The sequence below is a fragment of the Apium graveolens genome, chromosome 7, assembly GCF_009905375.1.
Source record: "Apium graveolens cultivar Ventura chromosome 7, ASM990537v1, whole genome shotgun sequence".
Taxonomy (NCBI): domain Eukaryota; kingdom Viridiplantae; phylum Streptophyta; class Magnoliopsida; order Apiales; family Apiaceae; genus Apium; species Apium graveolens.
In genome coordinates, this window is record NC_133653.1 from 119,547,746 (window position 1) to 119,569,671 (window position 21,926).

Consider the following 21,926-nt stretch of genomic DNA (forward strand, 5'->3'; position numbering starts at 1 on the left):
TTTGGTAAATGAATTACTTGTATATCTTAATGATAATGATTTTTATTTTGCATTGATCAATGAATATTTTTATTCCCACAAAGTAGTTTTACAATCTATTTAATTGATTCCTCATAAATATAATAATATTTTATTAATGAATCAAATTATGTAACAAAAGGTTAGTAAGATCAAAATTATAATGTAAAAATTTGAGATTATATGTATAAATTTATATGTATCATCTTTCTGTTGGGCTTTTTGACGTAGATTAGATAATTTGTCTTATTATAATGTCTTTGGCGTTATAGAAAATATATAATGCATTTCACTGCATGCATGAACACATAATATAATGTGATAACTTGACTTTGAAAAAAAATTAAATAATTATGATGCTTGTTAGCTAGGCTGTTGGATTTAACTGTCCAGCAACTTATTTTTTGTTTGCTTTTCATAGGAATGGATGTGACTATCTACTGTTATTATCAGCAGCAATACATCTCAGCGCTTAAGTTAAGGTTTTGAATTTGAACGATTAAGAAGAATTTTAACGATTAAGAAGATAAAAATAAAGTACAAACAATCTTAACCAATAAAATAGCTCCATTAAGAAAGATTAAGAAGGATTAAGAAGAAAACAAATGACCCCTTACTCTTTATGAGTTGCGTTAACGAATTGTAATATCTTTTTGATAACCTAGCAGCTCTTAAGGAAAATTGTTCATCCTTTGAGAGAGTACTTGTGTAACAGTTTTTATCAGATTAATATAAAAATTGTTGATTCTGTTAAAATTTTATCGAATTATTTGCAAAATTTGTATTCATCCCTCTTTACAGTTGATTACGGACAATATAATTTATAAAATTTAATAAAAATAACATATGTGCTTAAATTTAATATAAAATATCGAATATTTATCTGGTCAGGACTTTTATCCGGGTCGAACCGATCTTTTATGCAATTTTTTTAAGTTTGGACTTTTATCTAGGTTTTTTAAAATTTAAGTTTTTATCTGAAATTTATGGGTTTTGGGCCAGGTCGAATTTTCAAGAAAAAAGAGGTTTTAAGACCCTCGGATAGAGCCGGACATGATTTTTTCCTAATCGAATTTTTAAAACTTTTTTCTAGATCAAATTGAATTTTGGACTTCAAATTTTTTGAATATCTCTAATTTATAAAAAATTAATGATTGAAATAACACCGAGAGAACTTATGGGGCCGTAAATATAGAAAAACAATTGAATGTGAAATTATGATATAATTATATAAATAAAAAAGATGTAAAATGTGAAAAAAAATACATAAAACGAAATTAAAATAATCGTAAAATGGGAAAATGGACATAGCCTCGGCAACCAAAAGTATAGTAGTTGTATTCTTAAATCTTAAGTTTGTACTTTTAGGTCTTACTCCATAATTTATATTAGAAAAGGAAATAAGTAATAGAAAAGTAAATTAATTTCATCCCAAAAATGTGGTGAAAATTGTGAAGTAAAAGTAATAAAAATTTATTTTAATCATCATTTATTTTTGTTACTTTTAAAAATTCGAAAATATAATACAAAATGAAAGAAAAATTATTTAATTTATTTTTAACTTGATTTTCATCATAAAACTCAAAAAAAGGGGTTACCGCTAAGCGAAAGAAAACCCACGCATCTGGTAATTTGTAAAGAGTAGTATCAGGCAGGAATACGTTAGAATTTAGCATTTTAATCAACACTAATAAGAAATTTAAAACAAAAACAAAGAAGTAAGACACACGAAAGTTGACTAAAATTCAAAATACAGCCGGAAAACATACACCCAGCATATGTAAAACAAATACACACACTTTCTTCTTCTTCAGACCATGTGATTCTCTCACATCACACACAGATATATAATGGCGGCTTCTTCTTCATCATCACGACGGAGTAGCTCGCCGTTCAACCACCGCAAGCCGTCGTCTCCGTCGCCTTCGACTTCCTCCTCCTTCCTCAACGGCAAGCTCATGCCTCGCTCATCTTCTTCGTCCACGACGTCGTTTTACAACTCTGATAATGCTTCCAGATCTGTCACTTCAACTGCGTATACTAAAGGATACGGAAGTTACACGCCGGTTGATTTTCCGGCGAGTGATGAGTTGGCAGAGCCGGTCGATTCGGAGAGATCTGGCGGCGATAGTATATCGGTAACGATCCGGTTTCGGCCATTGAGGTAATTGTGATTTATGTGATTCAATTGTGTGTTTGTGTTGATTGAATTGAGTTTGTTGTGTATTTTGACCTAGATATGATTTTGGAGGAAGTTAATGCTCAATTTGTTATTGTAGTGATCGGGAGTATCAGAAAGGCGATGATATTGCGTGGTATCCTGATGGCGATAAGCTTGTCCGGAATGAGTATAATCCGATGACATCTTATGCATTTGGTACGAATAGGATTTATAACTATTTAATCTACTTCGTAATAATAAGGCTAGAGTGAAAAAGATTTAGGTTTAATTAATGATTGCACGGTAAATGAAGTTAATTCCAACTAATAATAACTCTATAACTTTATTTAGTTATTCTAAAATTTCTTTTTTTTTTTGTGTAAGTTATGGTTTAAGACATTAGTTGTTACGGTAGATGGATGATATTCTGTTACTAGTAATGAGGCTAGGGAAAGATTTTTTTGATGTCATTAATGTTGTAGCTGTATCAATGATAGCATTATTACTCAAGACAGACGTGGAATTTACAACTCTATATTAGTTTATCAAATTTATGCAATTGCAGATAGAGTGTTTGGACCTAACACGGCGACTCAGGATGTTTACGATGTAGCTGCAAAAACTGTTATTAAAAATGCCATGGAAGGTATCAATGGTAAGCAATTTACACAACAAGGAGCTGTTCAATGATTGTAGTCTGTAGATGTGCCGATATCTTGTTAACAATTTTTATTAATTTTATAGCTGTGAAGTGAATTTTGTTACACTAGTTTTGTCTGAATAAATAGAAGTATACTTACATGTTATTGTTTGACGACTTGACGTAATATATTGTTGTTGATCGTACAGGAACTGTATTTGCTTATGGAGTTACAAGCAGTGGGAAGACACACACCATGCATGTAAGTTTATTCTTGGCCTGCCATACGGTATCTTTTGTCAAAACAGAAGTATTACAATATAATAGAAAAAAGTTTTATAGGATTCACCACGTACTTCTCAGTTTGACAATTTTTCACATCCAACCTTCATATTCGTTTGACACATGAGCATGATTGCTGTAGGAGAGACTATTAAACTGCTATAACAAAATAGTTTCCAAACATACTGATATAAACTCATGAATTGTCAGCACATTTTTTACATAAGTTTGTTTTTCATGGTTGGAAATTTTTAATCTTTGATATCCTTTTTATTAACAGGGGGATCAGAATTCTCCAGGTATAGTACCATTGGCAATTAAGGATGTCTTCACCATGATTCAAGATGTAAGTATACCTTCAAAACAAGAACACACTACATATGTATGTTTCGTGTGATTCTTTTGGTTGATAGGATTATGGGTACTACTCAAGCACCCATCAGTTGGATTAGAAAGATATTTTTATGTTTCTAAAATTGGTACAAAAGCACGTGATGCAATTTATAGGAGGTACTATGTATGTGTATGTTGTCGTACATTCATACTGTGTAGATGTCAGTATGTTGAAGGATGTAGAACTCTTTTTCCCATTGGCGTAGCAACAACTACAGTCATGTCTAAGATAACCAATTCAAGATTAGCTACAAATTATAAATATTGCTAATTTTGTTTTTTTCTTCAGACACCAGGACGGGAGTTCTTACTTCGTGTATCATATCTTGAAATCTATAATGAGGTCAGTTGTACCATTTCTCTAATTTTATAATCATAGAAAGCTCATACTAATATGTTTTTGCAATGTGATATCAGTGAGAGAAATACCAAATAAGTATTGTAGAAGAGTGGCTTGGTTACACCTAAATATTACCTGGTGTACAGGGATGACAATGGGCCGGTACTGTTGTGGTTTGGTAAAAATCAAACCCGAAAATTTAAATGAAATCAGAAAATAAAAAATTATTTGATCCGTCGGGTGTCAAATCGGTGATATCCGAAATCCAAAAATTCAGAATTGTAACATCACACGTCACATGGTTGGTTAAGTTTGATTGCTTTAATAAGTACATCTCTACATCTAATTTGTAATAAAGTTGCTAGCTCTTTTGGGTCTGCCTATGGTCCGTTGCAAACATGCGGTACAATGTCAAATTTAGGCTTGGGCTTCGGGTGTTACAAATTTTATCGTATTTTGACTTGGTTCACTTCCAACCAAGGGTTTATTAGTTTTCTTCTGGGCTTGACAAGTACATCGATGATTGACCTAATAGGTCGAGTGAATGTAACCATCCCACGTCGATTAGCTGGAAAAATTTGGTTTCCTTTGTAAGCCAAGACTACAACTATCTGTATCTCAAAATTATCAATTCTTTTGGATCGTCTTGTGGTGTGTTGTCTAAAAACCACCTGATTTTAGTGAATATGCTCAAAATTAAGACTCAACTTAAAGAAGTTAGTTCTTGCTTTTGTTGATCTCAACCTACTGGATATCCTTCAACCTTGTGGTGTGTTGTCTAAAAACCACCTGACTTTAGTGGATATGTCCGAAATTAAGACTCAACTTAAAGAATTTAGTTCTTGCTTTTGTTGATCTCAACCCACTGGATATCCTTCAACCATGATAGCTGATTGTCGACTAAGTGCAATGTTCATGTGGTTTGATTTTTTTGTAATTGAGATACCCAAAAATATAAAATGCATAGAATCTTAAATCATAAAAACGGTGAAAGTAGATTGTAAATGTAGAACATGATCATAAATTCTTAGCACTTGAAAAATATAATTATATTTACTCAAGAATATATTTGGGTCAAAACCCACCACAAACATTGACTTCAAACACCACTGCTTCACTGGTATAGGTACACTTTGTGTGTATAAATGTATACTCTATAGACAGGCCTTGCAGAAAGAGAAGAGCATGAACAGAATAAATTTGCAGAAAAGAATGGAGGCCAAAAACACCCTACAAACATAATACTACTTTGCACACACATCTGGCTTAATTATAACATATGTGTCGGTCATTCTTGGGTTTTGGTTAGGCAGGTTTACATTAAAAGAACCAAAAATACTAATCCCTAAACTGAAACTCTTCGGTTTAAAAAAACAAGATCGAAAAGTCCGGGTTGGTTTGATCTAATCGAAGCAGAATGTGCCGGTTTTCCACTGGTTCGATTGAAATAGCCATCTCTGCTAGCTTTGTAATTCTAATTTAGATCTTCATCCTGACATGAATGTATTAATTCAGTTTTGCACAGACATCCTTGCTTATGATGCTAGTTATTGTTTTAATATTAGGTGATAAATGACTTGCTTGATCCAACTGGGCAAAACTTGCGTGTCAGAGAAGATGCACAGGTACTTATATTCACCCACTGCTATTTCTGATCCTTAGTTCAATTCATTTGCCTCCTCCGTTAATTTTCTTTAAACACAATACATTTTTTGTAGCCATCCCTCCCATTTACTATTGTGGCAGTTAGGTATCTGACCGATTTCAGAGTATGAAACTAATCCTCGAAAGGGTATCCCTGCCACTAAAATATAGCACATAGTATTTACTGTTTGCAAGTTTGGTATTCACATTATGGATTATTAGTCCAAATAAAATCAATGAGTGAGTTTTCGTGATATGGTTGGTATGCAACAATTGGAAGAAAAAGAGAAATGATTTTAAAACTATAAGTCTACAATCATATTCTATTTCATATATAAATCACAATTCATAAATATTCTTCACAACTCATTTGTAAATCAAATCTGCCATTAACTATTGAATGAATCAGTTTGTACTAGGATCTCTTCAAACAGGATTCCCTGTTTAGATTTATCATGACCAAGTAATCAGGATTCTCTAATTGCAAAATTTGAGTTACATTTAATGCCACCATGTTTAATATTGTCGTAGTGTTATATATCAATAGGGTACTTATGTTGAGGGTATAAAGGAAGAAGTGGTCTTATCACCTGGGCATGCACTTTCTTTTCTTGCTGCTGGAGAAGGTGACTAAGAGTTTCCTTCTTTATATCTTTTAATATCAATACGTTTTTTTTTTCTTTTGTACTTATCTTAATCTATCATCACTGATTTAACAATTTGGTTTGATGGCAGAGCATCGACACATTGGCTCCAACAATTTTAATCTATTTAGTAGCCGCAGTCACACAATATTTACGTTGGTATGCAGTTCTCAGTTTAATACCTCTTATCTTTCCTTGTAAATTATTTATTCTAAGCTGGATTAGGAGTTATTCTTTTCTGTTGATCGCTTAACATTTACACCTTCCTGGAAATTCGTATTTCTGATTAACTTTCAGTTGAATACTACTTTTAATAGATGCAGATTATTTTTTAATTTTCATGGTTATGATATTATTTATAGTAAAACAAATCCTCTGTACCTTGCTTAATTCTTTATACAGACCCTAATTCTTAGCCTGTTCTGCAGATGATTGAGAGCAGTGCCCATGGTGATGAATATGACGGTGTGATATTTTCTCAACTTGTAAGTTTTTGGTTTTCCATTACTTCCATCGGTGGAATCAATTATTTCAGTTGTCTTGTATCCAAACATTTTTCTCATTTATTTGTTACAGAATTTAATAGATCTTGCTGGATCAGAGAGCTCAAAAACGGAAACCACTGGACTCAGGAGAAAGGAGGGTTCCTACATAAACAAAAGTCTTTTAACTCTTGGAACTGTAAGATTTTGATGGTCCTTGTTAATGAAATTTTTATGCGATCTCTCATTGTGAGCTTCTACACGTGTCTTAGAGTTAGACTTGGTGTTTAAATATTTGTAAATCATTTCGTCATGTCAGTCTGCGTGTCGGTCTGTATCACTTATTGCACGGTGTTGCTACCATGTAAAGTTGCCTCATTTATATATCTAATATCAAAGTTACATTCAATCTGAAGGTGATCGGAAAACTAAGCGAGGGAAAGGCATCTCATGTTCCGTATCGTGATTCTAAGCTTACTCGCTTGCTGCAATCTTCACTTGGTGGACATGGGCACGTTTCAGTATGTTTGAGTAGAATCTATTATTAATTTCTGATAACACTTTGATGATGTTATGCTTCTTTTTTTATCGTGTTTTATAATACTTAGATTCTATATAGTCTTTAAGTCTACATTCCAACTCAGATTATTTTTTCACTTTTTATGGACTTGCTATGAAGTAAAAGTTGAACCGCGAAAATTGTATATGTGTCTCACACATGACCTTTTTTGCAGCTTATATGCACTATTACTCCTGCATCCAGTAATACGGAGGAAACTCATAATACTTTAAAATTTGCGAGCAGGGCGAAGCGTGTAGAAATCAATGCCTCGCGGAATAAGGTTTGCAGCAGCACTGGCACATGATTTGTCAGATAAAAATAAAGTACAATGCTTTCACTGAAACTTGTCCTTTTTTTCAGATAATTGATGAGAAATCTTTGATCAAGAAGTATCAAAAAGAAATATCTGTTCTTAAAGAAGAACTGGATCAAGTTAGGAAGGGAATGCTTGGTGGTATTCATCCAGAAGAAATTATGACTTTAAAACAAAAGGTTTCCTTTATCCATTTTGTATATTCTTTTTCTTTTTGGTTAGAGAGGCTTGAGTTGTTTTGGCATGGTATGTAGCCAAGAAAATAAGCTGGTTGTGAAATATTAAAGTTTATTTCTCTGGTTACATTGTTAAACTTGCATTTTTTAAGACTGGTTCCCAAATTTAGCTTCTTGTGCTATGTTAATCACTTGCTTGTCTTATAGTTGGAAGAAGGACAAGTAAATATGCAGTCTAGATTGGAAGAGGAGGAAGAAGCCAAGGCTGCTTTGATGAGCCGAATTCAGAGGCTAACAAAGCTTATACTTGTTTCTTCAAAAAATGCAATTCCTGATATGGCTGATACATCCAGTGATCAAAAGAGTATTACTGTTGATGATAACGTAAGCTGCTTTTTTATTGTGTATGTGGATGCTTTTGCCTTGTGAACTTCAGTTATCTATTGCATGGTGCTATTAAGCTATTATAATAGTTGTACTTTCAAATAGTTATAATATTGATAGTGTCTCTGGACATGTATTTCACCTTCATATCATAGATGACATGCATATGTTCAGTCAAGTTATCCGATGCTCATGTACGGGGTTGGAATTACAGAGAATAGGCTTTGAATTCCCTGTTGTAGAATACTAAACAGACAGCTTCTGGATTTAGTGGTGTTCTTTTTGTTTCTGTATAAATATAAATCACTCTTATATATATATATTTAGTATTTTAGTTAATGGCTGCTACAAATACGTTTTTTTTAAATAAAGTTTCGCTTATTGTATACTTTGATTGGAGCGTGCATTATTATTATCTTTAAATGCACCCATACCAAGAAGATAGTTAAAATAAAGTTACTCTTGATAAAATATCAGTATATGTGCTATATTTACGAGCGTTCACACCAGAAAACAATAAATTAGCCAAGGTAAATCTATTTTACTTGATAAATCAAAACACCAAAACGTTAATATTTTTATTCACTAATTTCCTGCAACATATCATCTCCATGTACTATAACTGCTGTGAAGTCAGTTCCTCCCTGAATCATATTCGTTGGGATTGCATTTTTCTCCCATGCTAAAACTCGAAACTGTTTTAGATATCTTATCACTCATGATTGCTATTCTGTACATAGATTAGACGTTCTACTTTATGGTTCTTTGCTCATAGACAATTGTCAATTATTTCCTTTTAAGAACAACCCTTGATAAACTAAACACTGAAGGTCTTCAAGCAAGTGAATCATGATCTATACATAGATTAGATGTTCTACTTTATGGTTCTTTGCTCATAGACAATTGTCAATTATTTCCTTTTAAGAACAACCCTTGATAAACTAAACACTGAAGGTCTTCAAGCAAGTGAATCATGATCTATCTACTGGTGGATAGAAAATGACTGAATAAACTAAAGTAGGTCAACTTATTTGGGTTCTGTGTTTCAAATCTCTCCATTATGTTAGTACCCAAACATTCCTTGTTGGAAATTAGGTATAATGTAGTAAGCTAGTCAGTCTTGTACTCATCATTATAGTGTCTTACAAAAATTACGTGACATGAAAGATCCAATCAGAAAAGCAATCTCGATTTTGTCCTAGGAATTTTTCTTTTAGCAGTCAATCGGGTAATTTGTACTTTTCTTGCTATATTGTTGCACCTGCTATCTGAGAAATTAATTTTTATCTTCTGCTTATGAATCTTGGCAATCTTCTTGTGCGTCGTGTATCCTGACCTATAGCTCTCACTCTATGCATGTTCTGATGCTTATAGGGTGGCATGACAATGTCAGATCAGATGGACCTACTTGTGGAGCAAGCTAAAATGCTTGCTGGCGAAATTGCATTCAGCACTAGTACCTTGAAGCGTTTGAAGGAGCAATATGCAAATGATCCGGAGAACTTAAAACCTCAAGTAATGTCCTGTTTATTTATATAGTAACTATAAAAATGTGTAGAATGATTGAACCTTACAGTGGGATAAATTTGTGTTTATATAGCTAGAAAGTGCAAGTGAGTGTACAGTTAATATTTTTTGGATTAATCTAGCAGCTACTAAACCCTATTATTTTTTTCCAATTCCCCCCTCAGTCCTTGCAGTATGTAGATGCGGAACAATGTATTTACTAAACCCTATTGTTTTTTTCCAATTTCCCCCTCAGTCCTTGCAGTATGTAGATGCGGAACAATGTATTTACTTTGCTATTTATACATTTCTTATTCTCATCATCAAGAGTGTTATAACATATAATAGTATAATACTGAGGTGACTCCGTTAGCTATTCTTGTTATAATGTTTTTGATTTTTATTGGTCATTTCCAAAGCAATGTTGTTTCAAGAAAAGGTTCACAGTAATGTTTTTAGACAACTTATGCTTCTGCCTTTTTTTATAAATTTTTTAATTCACATATATAAGCAGTGTTATTGTCTCTCTTGGAACCTGAGCTTTACTTTTCATGTTAATACTGAACTTACTATCAAATACTGCTTTCATGTCCAGATTCAGAAGTTAGAACGTGAAATTCAAGAAAAAACCAGGCAAATGAGAATGTTTGAAAGACGGATGGCGGAGAGTGGTGAATCTTCAGGTACAAATGCTTCATTGGTTGATATGCAGCAGGTAAATTAACGTGCCTTAGCCTCGTCTTAAAATTTGGCATTGTTTATAGCTTAGCTAATTATATTGCTCCACGTTTATATTTTATCTTCTGCATTAACAGACAGTGACTAGATTATTGGCCCAATGTAATGAAAAGGGTTTTGAGCTAGAGGTACCTGACATTATACTTTTTTTTCTCCTTTATTATTTATATTTAACCTTTTTAAAAGTTTTTTCAATGCTGCACCTATATTTGACTTGTTTTAAATTATTGAATGACTTTGTGTATTCACAATGTTTTCTGGTTATCGTATGCTTATAATGTCTTGTCCTGGGATACAGATAAAGTCGGCTGACAATCGTATTCTCCAGGAACAGCTGGAGAACAAGGTATTTAATCAATCATCTTTTAGAAACTTTAAGACCAACGTCTTATTCGATCGGTATTAGTTAAGAAACTGCTAAAAGATTGCCCCCTCTTCCAGAGCAGTGTTCTAGATCAACTTTTCACTCTGTTCGGCAGTAGGTTATTTTTACTCTTCAAGTTAAATGATGGCATTATTAAATTTTAGATAAATTAATATTCATTAAATTTAATTGATACAGTACTCTTACTGTGAAACATATATTGCTTAGACGGATCATCAGATAGACTATCAATTCCCCTTTTTATTATATTGTAAAACTTATTGAATGAAATCAAATGTTAATTTTAGAACGCAGCCATTTTGATATTTAAAAGTGGTATGTATTCTATTGTGGAATGAGCGAGTATATTATGTGTTCCAAATAAAGTTGTTTTTTGTAACATGTGCTGTAATGTCCAGTGTTTAGAGAACAAGGAATTGAAAGACACAATAAGTCTATTGCAACAAAAGCTGGCTGCACGTTCCAGTGACAAATCATCTCTATCTTTGGAACAGCGTGGATCTGAAGAATATGTTGATGATCTGAGGAAGAAATTTAAATTCAAGGTCATTCATTAGAGTTTTTCAGATTTCTTTGTAGTTTTCCCTCTATTTTTGTATTGTGTGTCCTGGCTAATGTTGCTTTTCAGGTAACTAAAACTACATTAAGAATTAAGAAATATCTCGGGGTTTTTTATTCATGTATACCACAGATGATTGAGTTTTACTGTTGAAGGAAAACTAGACCTGTTGATATCTACTATAGCAAGTCCAATGTTAGATGCAAAATGGCTATTGCCATTGCCATTATTTGGCACCAAAAAACAACTATTGCCATTGCCATTATTTGGCACCAAAAAGTGTTTTTTGGTGCTAAAATAGAATTTCAACTCCAATGCTAGTTGCATTTGCAATTGAATAATTCCAAATCAACTTTAGCATTGCACTGGACGTGCTTTTAGATTAATGATCTACCAAGTATAAGAGGATGTAGCTTGTAATATTGTGTTACGGTACTCACCAAATTTGAGATATGGTGCCTACAAAATGCTTAGTTCATCCTGGCTCTTATCTTATACCGTAATTGATCAAGCAACATTGAGTTACAAAAATCCATGACATATAGAAGATATTTTGCTTAATATTTTCATTTCTGAACTACCGTTTTTTTAGAATCTGTTGTAGTCTCTTCAAAATTAGGCAATTACGTATATATGCATTTTTCAAAAATGAACAGCGATAATTATGGAGATATTTTAGTTTTTCCCATTAATTATGTATTCATTGACACTCAGCAGGAGATCGAGAATGAGAAATTAAAAGTAGAACATATTCGGACGTCAGAGGAAAACAGTGGATTACGTGTGCAGAACCAAAAGCTATCTGAAGAAGCTTCTTACGCCAAGGAACTTGCCTCTGCTGCTGCCGTTGAACTGAAGAATTTGGCTGGTGAAGTCACCAAGATTTCGTTACTGAATGCAAAACTGGAAAAGGAATTGTTGGTTGCTCGAGATTTGATAAATTCTAGAGGCTCAAGTTTACAGGCGGGTAATGGTGGTAACCGCAAGTATAGTGATGGCACAAAATCAGGTCGCAGAGGGCGGCTTTCCGGCGTAACAAATGACATTTCAGGAATGGTTAATGATGACTTTGGCTCGTGGAACCTTGACCTAGATGACCTAAAAATGGAATTGCATGCCAGAAAACAAAGAGAGGCCTCCCTTGAAGCTGCTCTGGCTGAAAAGGAAGTTGTTGAAGATGAATATAGAAAGAAAGTTGAAGAGGCCAAGAAAAGGGAGACGTCTTTAGAAAACGATTTAGCAAACATGTGGGTTCTTGTAGCACAGTTAAAGAAAGAAAGGGCACCCATCCATGACTTAAATAGTAATGAAAAGCTGACAAATGGATTGGAACATGCCGGCCACGGAAAATTAGATAATAGTGACAGCGATAACTCAGTCCTCAAAGAGAGTCAAGTTTTGAATCTTAGCAACCGAGCTCAAGACATTCCCAAGGAAGAACCCCTAGTAGCTCGTTTGAAAGTAAGATGCATATCCTAGTTGCATAAAGCCCTTTCTGTTGTTTCTTTTACCAATTTCAGAACTGGGTGTCTTTGGTAAATCAATCATGTCACCTGATTACGGAAATACATTTAACTCTTTAATATTTTATGACTTACATTAGAGATTTGATGGTCGTACGTTTTTGCTAGAAAGTACTAACATATCCAGCTACCATATTACTGTTCTAAAGTACCAGTACATGAACAGAATATTTTTTTATCCCGGAATATTCTTTAACAAATCTTGTTTTTTTAATCAAGTACCTTATTCCAAGTAGAGCTGTAATTCGATTTGGGCGGCTCGGGAGCTCGCCCGGCTGGAACTTGTTTAAGTGAGCTGAGCTCGGCTCGTTTAAGTGAGCCGAGTTCAGGCAGAGGTTCCGGCTCGTTTAATTAAACGAGCTGACTCGAATCGACTCGTGAAAATAAACGAGCCGAGTTCAGGTAGAGATTTAGGCTCGATTAAGTATAAAATTAAATGTTAAACAAGCCGGCTCAACTCGACTCGTGAAATTAAACGAGTTGAGTTCGGACAGAGGTTTGAGTTCGATTAGTAAAATGAGCCGCCTCGGCTCAACTCGATTAAATTTGGCTCGAATTACGCCCAGTTTTGGCTCGCTCGGCCCGGATTACATCCGTAATTCCATGTATTCTCTGGTTTTAAGATCAGTCAAGTTTAAGGGAGTTAATTTTATCTCTAAAGCAAAATTGTTTGACATTGTCTATGCATTTAAATATCTTTTTGCTCAGGCTCGAATGCAAGAGATGAAGGAAAAAGAGCTCATGCACCTACCTAATGGAGATGCAAATTCTCATGTCTGTAAAGTATGTTTTGAATCGACAACAGCTGCTATGCTTCTTCCTTGCCGCCATTTTTGTTGTAAGCTAGAACCTTTATCCCTCTAATTATATGACCTCTCTAATTTGGCGCATCAACTTCTTGTTATTGACTATTGCTAGCATTGACCAGTGTGTAAAACATGTTCTCTTGCCTGTTCCGAGTGTCCACTTTGTCGCACAAAGATAGCAGATAGGATTTTTGCTTTTACTTCATGACAATGTACTAAACAAACTCATATGAAGGTAAGCACATTTAGTTTTGTTTCTCTTTAGCAGATCATGATGATATCGTTGCATTATTGTTATAGTCTCATTTTGCTTTAAACATGTTTTATGTTAGACAGTAGATGATTATTTTCTCTTCTCTAGAATCAGACTGACAGTAAATCTTTCTTTGTCGTTCAATGACATAACCTTGCAGGAGTTTCTCGTCTCCCAACTGCTTGTTGTATCTTCGTGCTGAAGTGGGTGATATTCTTTTATTGTTCAACCTGTATCTAACCATGAAATCGTAACCAGAGATCTGTCTTTATTTCCTCTCAATAGACTGTAAATAGTTGGGAAGGAACGGAAGTTGGGACAATCGACCTTGTTTATAAAAGCTATTGAGCAGATTGTGGAAGAATTGCTATGATTAAAAAAGGAAAAACAATTAAACAGAGAAATGTAAAGTACCTTTAGTTTCAGAGTTTTGATTGTTGTACATGGTTTGTTGTCGAACAATGTATTTGAATTTTGAAGGATGCATATAAGCCTTGCATAAATTTATATTAATTTTCTGTTGTTTCAAGAATGAATTTCTTTTGGGATTTCAATATGAAACATTGATCATTGATCGAATGGAGAAGTAATGAAATGGGTTTTTCATATACAAGGCAGACCCGCTAATTTTGGAAACTACACAAAATAACACAAAAAATTGATATTTTTGTTTGCCTTTTTAGTACACGATACGAAAATAAACGAACACGAAAGTCCACAATGGAAATTTAGTGTCGATTTTGTGTTTTCTCTCAAGTACACGACATTTACGAAATATATGACATAAAGCGACGCGAAATGAAAGTACACAAACTCAAAACATGTCGGTTTTGTATTTAATTTACAAGTTCACGAAACACAAAAATATACGGCCCGAAAATATACGACATGAACGAATTGCCAGGTCTAATCCAAGGTGGGCACGGGAGAGTATACGTTATTTCTACTATTTTTATTCTCTATCTAAGTAATTAAATTTATATGATTATTAATATATATATATATATATATATATATATATATATATATATATATATATATATATATATAGGGTCCCTATCCACAGCCATAGTTGGATAGGAACCACCTCCAACCAACAAATCAGGACCATTGAAGTAAAAAACGAATGACTAGGATCCGCTATTGCCGCAATGTTTCATTGCGAGGCCGCAATGAAACATTGCGGGAGTGGCCCACATACTCCATTCCCTATTTTACCATTTTTCTATGTTAATTCATTTATCAATGCTTTTTTAACTACGTAAATATTAATTTAATAAGATATTATTCTTAATATTTCTGATTAAAAATTATATATTTAAAAAATATTATAAAATATTTTATAATAATATTAAATATTATATTTATTATTTAATATTCAATATTTTAAAAGTATTGAAACATTAAAATGAAATTAATATATTTAAATATTTAATAATATATATTAAAATAATAAAGGAAAATATTTTGATATTTATATATTTTAATTATTCAATATTTTTAGTAATAAATTAAAATTTTTGAATTTTTGAAAATATTAAAAATATTAAATATTAATAAAAATGAATATACCTCCGCAATGTTATATTGCGGCATCCGCAATGATTCATTGCGGTAGCCGTTTTCCTTTACCCAGAAAGAACCTAAAACTCAAAAACACACATATACAAACGATTTGAGGCGATTTCAGACGATTGAGACGATTTCAATCAGCGACATTGAGGTGGTTTGAGACGATTTCAATCACAATCACTCCATTGATCTTCTTGTCCATCAGGTATACAAACGATTTATAGCTATACACACACTTATACACACGATTACACCAACACACACGATTATACAATGAGTTTGAGTTTGAGTGCGATTACACCAACACTTCATCTGGTTTTATTTTGAACGCACTGGATTTTGTGCGATTTTGTTCGACACCCATCAGATGTTCGACAAATTGTCTTAGAGAACTCAACTGGTCTTTTACCTCATTTGAACCCCAACATTGTTTTAATTGATCATACTAGTAGTCATCCTTTGTTTGCTAAAGAAATTTGTGATGCTGTTAATTTCTAATTATTAGTTTCAATCCTATCTCCTTGATAATTAGTTCTGCGCTTGCAATGCAGTAACTTTCTGTTCACTTGTGCAATCTTCTGTTTCTGATGCTTCGCTGTCACTTGATATTGAAGTATAAAAGCTACATATAAAATTTACTATCTTTTAAGTATATAATTTAGTCTAAACATTATGTTTTGGTGGCAAGTTGAAACTGTCCCATTATTATCTAAAAAGTAAACATAAGAAAGCAGAGTTCATAAACAATACTTGTGGCCATCACATTGTAGTTTGTAGTAGCAAGTTGAAGATAACAACAAAAAGTGGCCCTTTTATGTTGCTATATATTGTTATCCACTATACTTTATTCCACTTTCATATACATCTTCATCAATGAACCGCAAAATTTTATGAAGTTGCAGAATTAACCAATCCAATGTCATGTATAGAGCCAATAGCCCACACTATATTTGCATTGCATGTATCTTCTTTAAAACTTTCCGCTTCATCCAACGAATCAAACATCATACCAACACAAGGAACTACATCATTCATATTTCCAATAAAATTTTCATCATTAATTTTATCATCATCATCGCCATTAAAAGAATAATTACTATCATCGGAATCACCGTGAACATCGTGATTCTTCCAACCGAAACCAACATCATCATCACTATGCATTTTTCGCTTCCCCGGATCATTAACTTTATCTTCAATACTATCAACATCTATTACTTCATCATCATTAAAGATTTTACGATAAACCCTCTTTTTTGTGTGGGGGGAAACATAATTAAAATCGTTATGATCACTAGATGAACTTGAATAATCAAATAAATAAGAAGCCATGGATATTGAATACTAACCTTTTTTTTCAGAAGAATAAATTTGAGCAGAATGTTAAGAAGCAGTGAAACAACAATGTTTAAAAAATACATACATTTTAAGGTAGTTGTGTGCATTAAATGCCCGCCCGCAATGTTTCATTGCGATGACCGCAATGAAACATTGCGGCACTGTACAAACCCCCAAGCCAACAACTGTAAATATTTGCAGTTTAAAAAAACTTTACAACGTACCCCAGCAATGTTTCATTGCGGGGGGAAGTGTCCACCGCAATGAAACATTGCGTTTGGGATGTTTATTTTTGTTATTTTCTTTAAAATTAGAAAATTAATCAAAAAAAATTATATAAAATAGTTTCTAGACTTATTATATTTCATTTAATATGTTAAATGTTATTTTGAAAATATAAATGTTTATAAGAGTAACTTAATTATAATATGCAACTATTTTACATAGTTTTGTGAAAATTTTGCATAATAGTTATGTCAAATGATATTTCTTGACGTGTAAGTTGTAAAGTACAAATTTTGACGATCCAACTATATGGATGTTAAAATATAATGATTATAATAATTAAGAAAAAATATTTCTTAAATAAAATGCGGTATTTATATATAGTTTGTTACCAAGAAATGTTTAACATTTTGGGGGCTAAATTATTTTATATTTTTTTATAGATAACGAAAATTCGATAAATTTTTCATTTTTTTAGTTTTTCACATTTTCAAATTTTAGTATTATATTTGTTTATTAAAATTTAAAATTGATAAAATAAATTGGACAAGTACAAGAAAAATAAAATATTAAATAATTTATTTCATTCAAATATAAATGGAGTACATTCAAATATTTTTTCAAAACAAATACATAATAACATTTTATGTCGACGAGAATGATCAAACTTTAACGGTGTTGGAAGAACCGCCTTTATCACCCTTATCGCCGTCTTTCTTTTTCTTCGACTTTTCCGCCTTCGCTTTAGCTTCATTTTCTTTTTTTTCTTTCGCTCAAGCGCCATTTGAATACGGCGGAGAGCTATTTCCATGTCTTCTTCTCCTTCGGGCCCGTCGTAAGCCACACCATCTATAATTAACTTATTATTGTCAAAATCGTAGTAGAAAACCATTTTTCGGATATTAGAGAAGATAATGTTGAAGAGAAAATGTAGAATGAAAATAGAGAAGAAAATGTTGAAAAAAAATGAGATGAGGCAGGACTATTTATAGGTGAAAATCTGAATTTTAAAATTCACAAAATTAAATTTGGCACAAAAAAAATTTTGCTGAAAAAATTTCATTTGACTGTTGAAATTGCCGCAACGAAGCATTGCGGCGTGTCCAAACTGCCGCAATGAAACATTGCGGTGTGTCGGTCAAGCTTCTGCTCTATTGACCAGTCAATTCAACTGCCGCAATTTTTCATTACGGCAATTTCAACAGTCAAATGAAATATTTTCAACAAAATTTTTTTGTGCCAAATTTAATTTTGTGAATTTTAAAATTCTTATTAATATTGGCACAAAAATAAGTTTTGCACAAAAAATAAGTTTGACTGTTGATAAATTTTTTAAACTAAAATAACTCAATTCACTAAAAAGTATAAAATTAATAATATTATTTTTTAAACTAAAATTATTCATACGATAATTTAAAGAAAAAGTACAGAAAAAATTAAATTGATAAATTTATTATTAAAATTGATAATATTTTAATATATTACTACTACTTATATTTAATGTTAACATATTTTAAAAAATTAATTACTGTTGAACATTAGTTTTATTTTTATACTTATATAAATAAATTAAATATTAGAATAAGCTAAAGAGAGGAGCAGTTTAGACATTAAAAACTGGGAGCCTAACCAACAATGAAACATTGCGGAAGGCGCAATGTTTCCTGTGCATGGCGACATCCCGCAATGTTTCATTGCGCAAGTCAAGACCCGCATTGAAATATTGCCTTCCCCGCAATGTTTCATTGCTGTGGGTTGACTGGCTGTCCCCCCAACCCACGTTGGCTCCTGATTATTTCCCATATATATATATCAATGAATCAGAAATATACTAAATGATAATTAAAATAATATTTTAAATTTATTAAAATTGATGACAAAAAATATTTTAAACAAAAAATATTCATTTAAGTAATTTTGATATATTATCACTAACTAGTTTACTAAACTAAGTCGCGTTTCATAGCGGCATTTTAAAATAATATTTTATTTTTTTGTTATATATTTTACATGATTTTGGTCATTCTAAAATTATTAATAATAATTAAAAATAAAACATGAAGTTTAAAAAGTCGGTTTCTCGTTAAATATGTTTACTACAATAAGTTGTTCTCTCGTTATTCACAAATCTAATATGTTAAAATTATATTATTTATTAATTGATAATCAAAGTAATATTTTTTATATTAATACTAAAAAAATTACAAAAATAAATTAATATCAGGGGCGACACCTCACCGCTCTTATTTTCTCCTTTACATAAGTATAATTTTATAATAATATTTTTTTTCTGTATTTCTTATCTAATCTTGGTCATTCTGAAATTATAAATAATAAATAAATATAATAAATTCGTTCTCTCGTTAAACATGTTTACTCTAATGAGCTCCTTTATCGGTATTCACAAGTTTAATATCATTAAAATTTATGATTCATTATTCAATAATTAATGTAGTATTTGTTTTTCTATTTAATTATATAAAAATTGAGAAAAATATAAAAATAGATTGAAACAATATGCGAGGTGCTATCTCACCGCCTCCGTCTTCTCCTTTACATAAGTATAATATATTAATATAATAATTTTAAAAAATATTGAGGAAATATATTCATATATACTTGTATTTATAATATTTTAAATGTTAAAAATTGAAAGAAAATTTTAGGAATAGTAAGTCGATTTTAAGGAAAAAAGGAGAAATGATATTAAAAAAAGAAATTAATGGGAACATGAAGGTGGTAAGTTTTTTTTGTCAGAGAGGTACATATTATACGAGAAACAATATAAAAGAAAGGAGTTTTTTTCGTACAATAAAGTTTATGTTACATTATGACCCCGAAAATTTATGACCCCTAAAATTTAGATAATAATTAGGGGTGAGCAACAGGTCAGAACTGGACCGAACCGGAACCGAAAGAACCGAGAACCGAAATAGTAATATTTCAAGAACCGAACCGGACCCGTTTATATGTAAGAACAGAACCAGAACCGAACCGTAAATTTCGGTTCGGTTCGGTTCCGAACAGAAAGAACCGAATTTATATTTTATTTTATATTTACTTCTTTTTCATATTATTTTATATTCTAACTTTTTAAATTTTGACTAATTTTGATTATTTATTAAGGGTAACTTAGTAAAAAAGATTTTTATTAGTGGCAGATCATTTTAAATTCGACTACTTTTTAATATATAAGAAGAAAAATATTTATAAAAATATTCGAAACTCCATATATATATATTTAAAAAAACGAGTATTACAATAAAAATCATATTTTTCTCAAAATTTATCAAAATAATATAAATAAGAAAATATAATACGTAATATATATACATATATTTATATATATTTTTGTATTTATTCATTTATATACGGTTCAGTTCGGTTCTTACGGTTCTCGTATGTTAAGAACCGAACCGAACCGGGAACAGAAATATTTAAAAAAATAAGAACCGAACCGGACCCGAATTAGTGAAGAACCGAACCGGAACTGCAATTTTCTATCAGTTCGGTTCGGTTCTCGGTTCTGAACCGGAAAATACTCAACAATAACTTCTTAAGGTGTGAATAGAGAAACACTCCAATAAAATGAAATAAAATAAAACCACTTATCTGAATTATTTGCTCAAGCTGAATCCACATCTTTTTTTGACCCTACTCCAACTACCATCCTGTCCAAAAAATACAACAAAAAAATTCTTTAGTTATATACATAAACTATTTGAATTATTAAACTAGTAAAAACATAACCGAACGTTTTAAAATTTGGATGTTTGTTACTACTTATACACTATCATAGAGTAAAAAAATAAAATAATCAGATACTTATCTTAAAAATTCATTTTACATCAGCCTTGTCAACAAACTTAACTTTTCAGCATATCTATGAGAAAATTATACACCTAAAAGAGCCCATTTTGTTAGAAACAAAATTGTCATTAAGAACAAAAAAATACCCTATATTGGGTCAAAAAGCCATCATATATGGATGACAATGATAGGCACAAAAGCCACAAAGAAAATCATACCAAAAACACCCCATGTTGGGTCCAAAAAGCCATTATACATGGCACAACAATCAATAAACACAAAAGTCACCACCAAATGATATTTTATATGCAATATTATTTGAAATAAATGATACCATAAGATTATATTATACATGTAAAGAAAATTATAAGCCAAATCAAGTGTAAATATACACAAGTTCGAATCTTATTTATTTAAAATACAATTAAATAAATTTAGACTACAATTATTTTTAAGTAAATAATGATATTTAAAACAAAACCTAAAAAATTAACTAAACAACAAAAATTCAAGGCTACAATGCACTAATTAAAATTAAAATAATAAATAGTAACTAAAATATCAAAAGAAGTAACCAAAAAGGAAACAAGACAAATCAGTTACACACAAAAATTAATGACATTTTGAAAGTTCTAAGATGAGTAAATGGTATGATAGTAAGTTGATCTAAAAAGAAATGAGAAATTTTAGGAGAATATTATGATAGTAAGTTGATTTCAAAGATCTCAATGGAAGATGTTATAAAATCATTTGGAGAATATTATGAATGATAATAAATAATTATAGATATCTGTCTTTGTAATATTTCATAGGATAAAAATTAAAAGAATTTTATTAGTAAAAATATAATATAGTAAGTTGATTTTAGAAGAAAGAGAAGATATGATATTTAAAAGAAATTTAGGAAAATATCATGATGGTAAATTTATTTAAAGAGAAAGTAGAAGTTGGAGGAGAATATTATGATGGTTAGTATATTTCAAACAATCTTAATGGAAGATGTTTTAGAAATTTTAGGAGAATATTACGAATGATGATAATATATTTAGAGTAATATAAGGTAATCATAATTTTGATATTTATTAATTCAAAAAATTGATAAAATTAGAAAAATCGAATTAGACGATTTGAGAGGCTTCTGGCATCTCCTTTATATAAATATATTGATATAT

General features: G+C 31.4%; 1 protein-coding gene across 2 annotated transcripts; it reads left to right on the forward strand.

Moving 5' to 3' along the window:
* The first annotated feature begins 1,713 nt into the window (after positions 1–1,713).
* On the forward strand, positions 1,714–14,341 carry LOC141675275 (kinesin-like protein KIN-7M, chloroplastic). 2 transcript variants are annotated; one of them, XM_074481986.1, is made up of 24 exons: positions 1,714–2,182; positions 2,298–2,395; positions 2,745–2,834; positions 3,029–3,081; positions 3,382–3,447; positions 3,784–3,837; positions 5,400–5,459; positions 6,026–6,104; positions 6,214–6,281; positions 6,551–6,607; positions 6,699–6,803; positions 7,021–7,125; positions 7,339–7,446; positions 7,527–7,658; positions 7,863–8,039; positions 9,414–9,554; positions 10,141–10,260; positions 10,361–10,411; positions 10,582–10,629; positions 11,067–11,213; positions 11,945–12,688; positions 13,459–13,588; positions 13,679–13,791; positions 13,970–14,341. In XM_074481986.1, the coding sequence occupies exons 1-23, from the start codon at positions 1,869–1,871 to the stop codon at positions 13,762–13,764; spliced, it is 3,033 nt and encodes a 1,010-aa protein (XP_074338087.1). In that variant the 5' UTR covers positions 1,714–1,868; the 3' UTR covers positions 13,765–13,791; positions 13,970–14,341. The 2 variants fall into 2 exon arrangements, with proteins under 2 accessions (XP_074338087.1, XP_074338088.1); XM_074481987.1 differs by lacking the exon at positions 1,714–2,182 and having other exon boundaries at positions 3,382–3,400.
* Positions 14,342–21,926: the final 7,585 nt, after the last annotated feature.